Below are 12058 nucleotides of genomic sequence, written 5' to 3' on the forward strand. Positions count from 1 at the left end.
CCCAAAATAACTAATTATCAGGGAAGTACAAACCAAAACCACTATGAAATATTACTTCACACCTGTTAGGATGTCTGTTATCAAAAAGACAAAAGATAACAAATGCTGGCAACAATGTGGAGAATAGGGAAACCTTTTACAGTGTTGATGGGAATGTAAGTTGGACAGCCACTAGGAAAAACAGTATGGAGGTATCTCAAGAAATTATATATATAACTACCATATGATCCAGCCATCCCGCTTCTGAGCATATATCCAAAGGAAGTGAAATCATTATCTCCGAAAGATATCTGTACTCTCATGTTCATTGCAGCTTTATTCAGAATAACCAAGGTATGGAAGCAACCTAAGTATTGTTGTTAGATGAATGGATAAAGAAAGTATGATATATGTATATAATGGAATATTATTCAGCCTTGAAAAAAGAAGGAAATCCTGACATTTTGCAACAACATGGATGAACTTGGAAGGCATGCTAAATGCTAAATGAAATAAGCCAGATAAAGACAACAAGTACTGCATGGTATCACTTATATGTGGAATCTAAAAAAAAAAAGTTTTTTTTAAGATGAACTCATAGAAACAGAGAGTGGAAAGGTGGTTGCCAAAGGGTGGGTGATGTGGGAAACAGGGACAGGTTGGCAAAAGGGTGCAAACTTTCAGTTATAATATGAATAAGGTCAGAGGATTTAATATATAGCATGGTGGCTATAGTTGATAATACTGTATTGTAAAGTTGAAGTTTGCTTTGAGAGTAGGATTTAAATGTTCTCACCAAAATGAAAAGAAAGAAAGAAAAAAGTTAAATATGTGAGGTGATAGATGTGTTAAGTCAGAATCCTTTCACAATAATATGGATCATCATGTTGAACATTTTAAGTATCTTACAATTTTACCTGTCAATTATTCCTCAATAAAGCTGGAATAATTTAAAAAACATGTAAAATATAATAATCCCCATTTATATAAGTTGCATTTTAAAAGTTATCTCTAATCAAAGGAAGTTTTCTTAAGAGCTTAGAAAATGAGTTCAGAAAGCAGCTTTTAAACAGATTAAACAGCTCCTACCAAACTAGTTTGTTTAGAAATGAATACTTCTTGATTCTTTATTCTTCCAACAAAGATGAACAATTTAATCCTTTATTTATGTTGTTGTTGTTAGAGTTTCACAGAAGTCCTCAAAATGTTACCTTGTCTTGTTAGCAAGATGAATATTCTTGGGAAACTAAAGGAAAAATAATAAATAATTGTAGTTCTAGACTTCTGTTCAGTTTCATTTCAGGTTGAATTTGGTCTAGGATGACCAGCAATCTCTAAGTCCATTGAGGTTGGAACACACTCTCTGTAGCAAATGACTGATTTATTACAAACTAGGAGTGTTATACTGTTGCAACTCAGATGGAGACTCAAAAGTAAAAGAATACACATTAGTTTTAAAATGGAAATAAATGACAAATGATTATGATTTTCTGCAGTTTCTTTGTCATTTAATTTCCAGCCTTAACAAATTTTTCCCTATTTAACTGAGAAAGTTCACAAAGGGAAACAGTAATGCTACAAATTAGTGACCTAATACTCTGTCATGAGCTCACTGTTTAATGGAAGAACTCCAGATGGTGATCGTTTCCCATTTTGGAAATATTTTATATTGATGATGCTAAGAAAAACAATAACAAGTCACACAAAAATTTTAGTCAGATGCCTGAATATATCACTTGAAAATTCTCAGTGTTACTTTCAGAATTATTTCATATAAAAGAATATTCATTTCTGTAGTTATTTTTACTAACCTGGACTGGTCTAATTCTACTAAAGTGAAGAATTAGAAGTTTAAGGAAAAGTCATCTAGTGCTTTACTGGCCACATAAATTTCTTGTTTAGTTATCCAGTCCCCAGAATATCATTGACATTCACAAATGTTTCTTATTTAATAATGTCATGCTGCCAGAAGTCCAAGTATCACCACTCAGAGCTATAATGCAAGTGTGCTTCTTTAATGAATGGTTCATATTAAAAATGTTAGAATGCCTTTCAGATGAAAAACATTTTGAATTCAGCAGTTCATTTTTTTCTCAACAGGCAGGAACCCATTAACAGAATAATACTGGTAACTGAGGCATTTTTCAAAGAAAATAATATCCCCAATAAATGCAAGCTGCATATCTTCTCATCTTTGGAATAAGTAAGCCTAGTTTTCATCTGTAAAAAGGGACAGCTTGTTTTCATCACGTTGCACATTTTAAACATCTTACAATTTTATTTGTCAATTATACTCAATAGAGCTGGAATTGTTTAAAAATATAAAAAATAATAATCCTCATTTATATAAGTTGAAATTTAAAAGGTGTTTAAAAAGTTTATGTTGTTGGCTTTGTGAATCAACTTTTCATTATGAAAATAAGTGAATATTGAGTGAATAAATCTAATTTGGGTCTAAATTTCTACCTTTAAAACTTGTAATTATCACTCTTACCATATGACTGAATGCCTTCATCATCCCAATCTCTATATTGGGTGCCCTTTAACTGTTATATGGTAGAGTTTTGCATGAGGACACATAAGGTACATTTCAGAGTGGAAGCCCATTTCTATCCTTGTGTTCCTGATACCTTAGGGTATTGATTTTAAGAGAAGTCAATAAGATTTAGTAGTTAATAAGGCTTTAGGACTAGGTTATAAACTTATATGGGCAGGTCCTCATAATTTGATGCAGCTCCCCGCCTGGTGCAAAGGCTTGGACTTCTAGGGCCAGGCCTGGGCTGGGCTCACAGGAGCTTCATGGAGCCCTTAGGGCAGCTGTCCACCCAGCAGAGGACTCTGGCTTTCTGAGCATCTAGGCCCAGGCCAAAAGCAGTGAGCATCCCAGGAGCCACAGAAGAAAGGTGCCAGGCTGGCACAGGACCCGCACTGCGGCCTTGACAGATAGACATGGTCATATTTTTTTGATGATTATTGATTGCTGTTTTCTATGGAAGATGGAACCACACAATCGGATACCAAATGGAGATAAATGATTAGTATTATGTAGATTCATTAACTGATAAATTGTATGTATTTCTTTTTAGGTCCAGATTTATTTCTTTGAAGAAAAGATAATTGGTGGATTTTGTACATAAATGCGATATGAAGGAGGGTAGAGGAAGACAGTAGAAGGAGCTGTTATCTATTTTCTTCTGGTCAAGAAGGGCAAAGAATCAACATTTTTGACTGTTTAGTATTTGCAGTATAATTTTTTTAAGAAATATTTTCTAATATCATTCCCCCAGCAAGAATTCTTTCCTTTGTGGTCCATTATCCTCTATATGGACTTAAGTCACTTATTTTACTTAATTTCTTAATGTGTCCATTCTGCCACATCCCTCACCACTAGATTTTAACTTCTTAAGGTTAGCAACTGTGCTGTTTTCAAATGTGTTTCATCCTTCCTAGTATAGAACCTGTCACAATAGGCCTTTATAAATTACTGTATAATAAATACATGAATAATTTTGTCTGCTAGCTTACCAGCACATAGGATAAGAGATGAGTATGTACATGCATATGTGGATTTTAATAACTTTCCCCCTAATTGAAAAGTAATACACGTGTTGTAAAAATATTTGAGGAAGTATAAAGTTGGAAATGAAATAGGAAAAATGAATTACTATGCAGAAGTAAGCATTATACAATTTGGTCTATTTCTGGTCTCCAGAAGTTAAAATGTATTCTGAGAAGCATGGTTGACCATCTGTATTTAGACCTTGGATTCTTAAACAGAGTGTTGATATATCGATATATTTGCTCTTTCTGAATAAATCCTTGGTATAACTGCCCTTTTGCACACAAGTTAGGTGTAGAAATAGTAATAATGAAGTTGTGTTTTGTACCAGTTTATGAGTATGTGTCTGTTTTTGCAAGTGAACTCTCTATTGCTATGATTGGTGAGGTAGGTCAGTAGCTGCCTGGACTAGCTCCCCAGCAGTCTTGCAGGTGTGTTTCACATTGACAGAATTGGGAAAAAAAGAGTGATCTAAGCAACAAATAAACTTGTGATGTCTGCTTAGCTAATCTGATTATTGTATTTACAACTATTACATAGCATTTATATTGTATTAGGTATTTTCAGTAATCTAGAGAAGATTTAAAGTATGTGAGAGAATGTGCATATGTTATGTGCAAATACTACACCATTTTATGTAAAAGGCTTGAGCATCCTTGGATTCTGGCATCCACAGTGGGATCCTGGAACCAATCCCTGTGGATACCAAGGGACAACTGTACTCTGATGCTCAAGAGAGAATAGAGAAAGATGGGGGTGCTGTCAGCATGTAGGAGAACTTGAAGCCACAGGAGCAAACAAGAACCTCAAGAAGCAGGACATAGAGTGAGAAGAGGGCTCAGTAACCCCTGAGGGTTCAGTGACTTGTAAGAAGAGAGGGGAGGAGAAGGAAAATTCAGTAAAGATGTTGAGAAAGAGTGGCCGTGATAATGAGACACACAACGGGGATAGAATAATGGTGTGTGCACAGAAACAGAATTTTGATGAAAAGGTAAGATAAAGTAACAATATTACCAAGTTCCTATTATATACCAAGATTTGTGCTAGGTGCTTTGTATATATTATCTCAATTATTCCTTATAACAACCCAAAATATTATTAACCTGATGTGAGAACACAGACATTAACCTATTCAGGTTGTCATAGCTGGTACGTAGAATAACCAGCCTTTAAGGCCTGTCTGCCAACCATACTTGTGTTCTTTCTTGTATACATAGTACCAAATTCTGTAGAAAGTTCAACAGAACCGCTGTATTTTACAATATTTTACAATTAGGAAATTGGTTATGACCACTGAGGGGAAAGTTGTCAATGTTTAATGAAAGCAAGAACACAACACTTGACACATATTATTAACAAATTCTTCAAAGAATAAATTTCAGACCCTCAGTAAAATAAATATGGTTAATCAATTAATGAGTATCTATTGCTAAATTCAACACAATTCAGAGAATTTGGAGAGTTTTGAACACAAATTATATTCCTGTCATAAAGTAGTTAAGAACAAAGAAGGCAAAAATAAAAATAAAAATTAGTAATGTCAGTAATAGAGAAGTTAGAGACAAGGGCCTGGGCCCTAAATAGTCTGGCACATTACTAAGCCACAGGGACTCCCAGACACAAGTGGAAACTGTTTAGCTGAGGCCACTATCATTATCGATGATGGATGTGTAAGTTCAACTCAGGAAATAATAAAATCAACAGTAGCATCACTGAGTACCAGGAACAGCAGCACATAATGTCATTAATCATTTATATTTGTTACTACCCTCAACCCTGCTCCAAGGTAGATAAACATTATAAGGGATGCTAAGAAATTTTAACAAAATTCTGTGCACACACCATTACTCTATCCCAGTGGTGTCTCTTATTATCCTGGCCACTCTTTCTCAATGTCTTCACTGAATTTTCCTTCTCCTTCTTTTCTTACAAGTCACTGCACCCTCAGGGTCATACATTGAGCCCTCTTGTCACCCTCTTCTCACTCTATGTCCTGATTCTTGAGGTTCTTGTTTGCTCCGTGGCTTCAAGTTCTCCTACATGCTGACAGCACCCCTGTCTTTCTCTATACTCTCTTGAGCACCAGAGTAAGTCATCCCTGGGTATACACAGGGGATTGGTTCCAGGACCCCATTGTGTATACCAAAATCTGAGGATGCCCATGTCTTATATAAAATGGCACAGTACTTGCGTATAACCTGTGCACATTCTACCATACTTTAAATCCTTTCTAGATTACTTATAATACCTAATACAATGTAAATGCTCTATAAATAGTTGCCAGTGTGTGACAAATTCAAGTTTTGCTTTTTGAAACTTTCTAGAAAATTTTTTAAAAAATATTTTTGATCCACTGTTGGTTGAATCCATGTATGCAGAACCCATGGATATGGAGGGATGACTGTACTCAATATACTTAATGGTCTTATCTACTTTGGATACCTAGCAAACAAATTGAACACAACACGTACGTTGCTAAATAAACTCAGTATTTTCTTTTAAGACATATATCTCCTTTCTCAGTTAATAGTCACTTAAATTACAGTCATTGGCCCCACGCTTTATGTGTGCTTCTTGTCACTGTTCACAAGTCCTACTAATTTTGTCTCTAAATCATTTTTGGAGTTTGTCCTCTTATCTCCATTCTTCAGTTCTTTCAGATTAGGCTCCTTCTTCTATTTCTCTACTCTCTAGTCAATCCTTCACACTGTCGCCACATTTATCTTTTTATTTATAAATATCATATCTCACTTGTTAAATTCTTTAGTGACTCAAGAAAAGTGAAAACATATATTAACACGAAGCCATAAAATCACATTCATAGCTTTATTCATAAGAACCTTAAACTCAAATATCCGTCAACAAGTGAATGGATAAACAAATGTGGCATATCCATACAATGGATTAAAATGGAATAGAAGGAATGAACTATGGGTACACATACAACATGGATGAACCTCAAAATCATACTGAGTGAAAGAAGCTAGAAACAAAGAATACATATTGTAGGATGCTATTTATATAACATTACAGAAAATGTAAACTAATATATACTGACATAAAACAGATCAGAAATTGTATAAAGCCAGGAGTAAAGGGGAACGGTTGGGCTGCAAAGAGGCACAAGGTATCTTTTGGGAGTAATCAGTAATCTCGATTGTGGTGGCAGTTTCACTGGTGTGTGGGTTTGTCAAAACTCATTGAATTGTGCACTTTAAATAGATGCAATTTATTGTATGTGAATTGTACCGCAGGAGTTGGTCAGAAAAAATTTTCTGCAGGGAAGGGTTCTCTGTTACCTTCAGGATGCAAGCCACGTTTCTGACCAATCTGATCCCAGTTTGCTTTTCCATCCTTTTTTCCTTCCACTTCTTGATGTGTGCTTTCAGCTCCAGCTACCCCACACTGCTGACTGCTTCCTAATATGCCAAACACTTTATTTTGTTGCCTTGGTTCATATTCTTCACTCTGTCTGAATTGTTCCCTACTACCTTTCTTTCCTTTCTCAACAAAATCAAATATATCCTTGATGAGTAGGCCCTGAAGTCTACTTCTTCTGTGAAACCTTCCCCAACTTTTTGCTTTCATATCACTTTCTTTATTACTTAGTTTTGGTGCCTTAATCTCCCAACAGTAGAGCTAATCTTATTTATTAAACTGGTACATAGTATGGACATATAAAACATTTTTGGTTACATGTTTTAATATTAGGTGAACCATTAAAGAATGATGACATGACAATTAGCATTATTGTTAGAAGAGGTTACATGGTTGGTTCAGCTTGGGAATATTATTTTGGTGAGTACTGTGGTATAGCTCTCCAGACTAGAGACTTGATTTTGACAATGTACCAAGAAGTTATCAGTCTCTTTAGTATAGACAAATACAGACCAAATTCATTTAAGACTAATGTATAGGCTTGAATGCCAATTTGTTGATTTATAATGTAGACCATTTTTGTTAAGTGGATGAGAATGCTTGTCTTTATGGATTAGCACAATCTTTCTGGGTTTGACAATAACAAGGCAACCTAAGGTTGCTTAGTGGGCATGGGATTGATCATGGGAAGTTGGTTCGAATCTGGTCAGATTTCTGGGTCTCGGATTCTATATTAACTGTTTCCTGCAGCACATTTATTTATTTATTTATTTATTTTAAATTATTTATTTATTTATTTTGGCTGCACAGGGTCTTAATTGTGGCACACGGGATCTTCACTGTGGCATGCCTGTGGGGTTTAGTTCCCCAACTAGGGATCGAACCTGGGCCCCCTGCTTGGGAGTGTGGAGTCTTACCCACTGGACCACCAAGGAAGTTCCTGCAGCACATTTATTTTTATTTCAGTTATGTCACAGGGTGATTTATTTGGCTATGTCTTTATGCTGCCTCGGTATAACACCTTTTATTCTGGTACTCTGGTAGCTCAGGTGGGACCTGAGCTTAGCTGTGTATTTTCTGCAGAGTAGATTGACTGTGTGATAGATTTTTATCTTTTATAGATCTCTCTTTCTTCAAAATTAGTAGTATGTTCTGAATGATTAAGAATTCAACAGAAGTCTTACTTATCCTTGGATTATTCAGGGCTCACTAGGTTAGAAACATTTGTGTGACTGGACTGTAGAGTTGGTTGTCAAGGGTTATGTATTAGTCAGTGTTCTCCAGAGAAACAGGACCAATAGGATATATAAAGATATATAGAAAGAGATTTATTTTGAAGGATTAACTCATCTGATTATGGAAGCTAAGAAGTCCCACGCTCTCCATTTGCAGGCTGGACACCTAAAAAGCTGGTAGTATATAGTTCCAGTCTAAACCCAAAAGCCTGAGAATAAGGGGGCCAGTGTTGTAAATTCCACTCTGAGTCCAAAGGCCCAAGAACCAGGAACACTGTTGTCTGAGGATAGAAGAAAATGGATGTCCCAGCTCAAGCAGAGAGTAAATGTGCCCCTCCTCTACCTTTTTGTTCTATTCAGGTCCTCAACAGGTTGGATGATGCTCACCTGCGTTGGTTAGGGCAATCTTTTACCCACTCTGCGAATTCAAATCGTAATCTCTTCCAGAAACTTCCTCAGAGAAATAATGTTTTACCAGCAATGGGTGCCCCTTAGCCTAGTCAAGTTGACACATAAAATTAACTATCATGGGTTAGTAAGCTAGTTAAAAAGTGATAATGAGCAAGAGATTAAAGCTCAGGAATGAAGGGCTTTGTTTGTCAAGTTAGGCCTTTATCTAGTTGCAGTGGTGGTGGTGGTCAGTAGTAGTAATAGTAGAAGTAGTAACAGAAGTAGTTATAAAAGTAGTATTATTATTTTTTTTTTTTTTTTTTTTTTTGTGGTATGCGGGCCTCTCACTGTTGTGGCCTCTCCCGTTGCGGAGCACAGGCTCCAGACGCGCAGGCCCAGCGGCCATGGCTCACGGGCCCAGCCGCTCCGCGGCATGTGGGATCTTCCCGGACTGGGGCACGAACCCATGTTTCCTGCATCGGCAAGCAGACTCTCAACCACTGCGCCACCAGGGAAGCCCTAAAAGTAGTATTATTGATAACAAAGATTATGATAATGACAGAAGAAAATATTTACTGAGTGCTCACTAGATGCTAGTCACTGTTACTTATGTGTATTATATTACTCAATGTTCACAATGCATGTAGACTAAGAAGAATTAAATAATTATTTTAGGGTTGTAGTGAACATTAAATGAGAATTATAGAACATTAACACGTTTTAAGTGGAGAGTAAATGCCAATTATTATTTTAACAGTGGCTTGACTTAGTTTAGAAAGAAAAACATGAATGACTTGTGTTTGTTTTCATGATCTATAGAGAAACACACACACACACACACATATACTATTCAGTACCTTATATTTTCTTTTGTCAGTTAAACAATATATGGTAAAAGAATATAACTAAAATTTTGATTTTTGATAACATTATTCACTATTCTATGATCCTATGCCATATTTGCATTTAATGAGGATCACTATGGCGTGCTTTTTTCTAGTAATACAATGACTTTTATGAAAAGAAAATGGCTAGGAAGGTTAGAGAAAGGTTACAAGCAAATGTTCTCACAAAGTTGCTGAAATAGGAAAGCAAAGGAAATAGCTCTTTTCCTGGAATCCTTATCTAATAGAAAGAATCATTTTATTTTGGGGAGGTTTGGAAAGATGTTTCTCTGTCATTTTAGAGGGGAAATTTTAAATTGGCTTTATCTTCAAAGACATGAGAGATTCCTGTTGTGCATTTTTGTTTATTTATTATGGCATCATTTTAGGACATTCGGGGTTATTTTAGAATGTCTCCAAGTATTACATTTATTTTTATGTGAAACACTATTGTTCTTTTTTGTAGGTTTCCAAGTTTGGAAAGACCAGTGTTAATAATGAAGTCATCTCTCTGAAGTAGTTTCTTCTGTACTCCATAGGCTAGGATGACTTTTCTTTTATGCCTATTCAGAGAATTTCTATTCAGTTTGTTATTAGTAATCACCCCCCAGTCACTTCCTTCATATCTGTTTTCTAGATAACATTTCCCTAGTTTATACCTGTGTTGTGTATGATTCTTCCTTAAGGGTATTATTTTATACTTCTTTACATTAAATCTCATCTTAGACGTGTCCTTTCAAATCCCCAAGTTGTCCATATCCATCCAGGTACTTGATTGATTTTCTTTTCTTCATAATCCATCCTAGCTTTGTATCATCTGTAAACTTGATCATATTTGAATTTACATTCTCCTCCATGTCATTAATGGCTATGTTGGATAGACTAGTCCTCATCCCTGGGGGACTCTGCTGAATATACTGCTAGATGTTCTCAGCCCTACTGATAATAATTCATTGCTTGCTTCTCATCCTAGATTTCTTTATCCACTATTCTGTACTGTTATACAGGCAATGCCTCTATCATCTCTGCTTCCTGGATGCTCCTATGTCAATCACTTTAAGATATGGATTAAAATCATTGTATTCCTTTATTTACTTATACCATTGCTTAATTTTTTTTAAAAAAAGGTACTCAACTTGGGAATACATTGTCCTTAAATAGAAATTTCTTGGAAATTTCTATCAAACATCAGTGAATCTTTAAAAATATATCAAGTGAGAAAGCATTTTGGAAGTGCTGCCTTTATCTTCTCCATGGAAAATGGTCTCCAGTTATTTGGATTTTAGGTAAAAAGAATAATTATTTCACCCCAGAGCTGAGAGGGTGACTTAAATATATTTTTTTAATATACTTTCTTTTTTTCTGAATGTGGATTGCACTTCCAGTAAGTTATTCTGTTTCAAGGTGGTCTTCTAAATGAAACACGGTTCATTTATAATTTTTAGAACATGATGCAGAGCCACATGTTATTTATTTTTTAATCATATTTTTTTCTTTATTTTCAGGAAAAAGAAGAAGTAGAGGGAATATCAGTAGGTGCTATACTCTCTGACTATCAGCATGTTCGAGTGGAAAATGTGTAAGAAAACGTTAATTTGTCCTATATTTTTAAAGTTTATGTATTTTAAGAATGTGACTAAATAAAAAATCAGTGTGGGATTGACATATATACACTAATATGTATAAAATAGATAAATAATGAGAACCTGCTGTATAGCCCAGGGAACTCCATTTCGCTGTACAGTAGAAACTAACACAACATTGTAAAACAACTATACCCCAATAATAAATAGATAATTGTATCCAAATAATAAATAGATACGGTTTTGCCCTACATGCCCCATGAAACTAAATGTATTGCCCTAAGTAACAAAAGTTGCACTTTTACTTTTTTTCTATCCTTATATCAACACATGAGAAAACTTACTTTCTTACCTTATTCTTACCATAAGGAAAAATAAATTATTTATAATAAAAAGTTGAAACAAAGATTTTTTTGAAGTCAAAGTATTATTTTCAATTTTTCCTTATTTGAATTAGTACACCCTTTTAATATCTTAACTTATCATCATTTGTAATAAAAGTGCAGTAATTTTTTTTAATGTATTAAGAAATCTCTTCTTCTTTGGTCCTTAGAATTCAATTCTTGACTAAAAATATTCATGAGATTGAAATACTTCTATAAAAAGCCATTCAACTTTAAAGGAATTTTTAGATTGTTGCTCCTCCCATCTCCCCCACCTCCCAAGCAATGTAGTACTAGTAAAACATTGTCTGTACAAGTACCAAAATAGTCAACTCCTTTGATCTACTCAAAAAACATAAGGTCAGATGAAAATAATGATTATTAGGGCTTCCCTGGTGGCGCAGTGGTTGAGAATCTGCCTGCTAATGCAGGGGACACGGGTTCGAGCCCTGGTCTGGGAGGATCCCACGTGCCACGGAGCAACTAGGCCCGTGAGCCACAACTACTGAGCCTGTGCGTCTGGAGCCTGTGCTCCGCAACAAGAGAGGCCGCAATAGTGAGAGGCCCGCGCACCGCGATGAAGAGTGGCCCCTGCTTGCCACAACTAGAGAAAGCCCTCGCACAGAAATGAAGACCCAACACAGCCACAATAAATAAATTAATTAAT

The 12058-nt window shown here is 35.5% G+C and overlaps 1 protein-coding gene across 1 annotated transcript in view; it reads left to right on the plus strand.

Annotated features, from left to right (window-relative positions):
* The window catches only part of DPH6 (diphthamine biosynthesis 6), a 177494-nt gene that overhangs the window by 93650 nt on the left and 71786 nt on the right, over nucleotides 1–12058 (plus strand). The window contains exon 4 of the mRNA XM_081228076.1: nucleotides 10931–11004. Within this exon, the coding sequence (XP_081084202.1) occupies nucleotides 10931–11004 (74 nt within the window). The remainder of the gene's footprint in view (nucleotides 1–10930; nucleotides 11005–12058) is intronic.

This window comes from Mesoplodon bidens (assembly GCF_964165515.1).
Source record: "Mesoplodon bidens genome assembly, chromosome: 3".
Lineage (NCBI taxonomy): Eukaryota > Metazoa > Chordata > Mammalia > Artiodactyla > Ziphiidae > Mesoplodon > Mesoplodon bidens.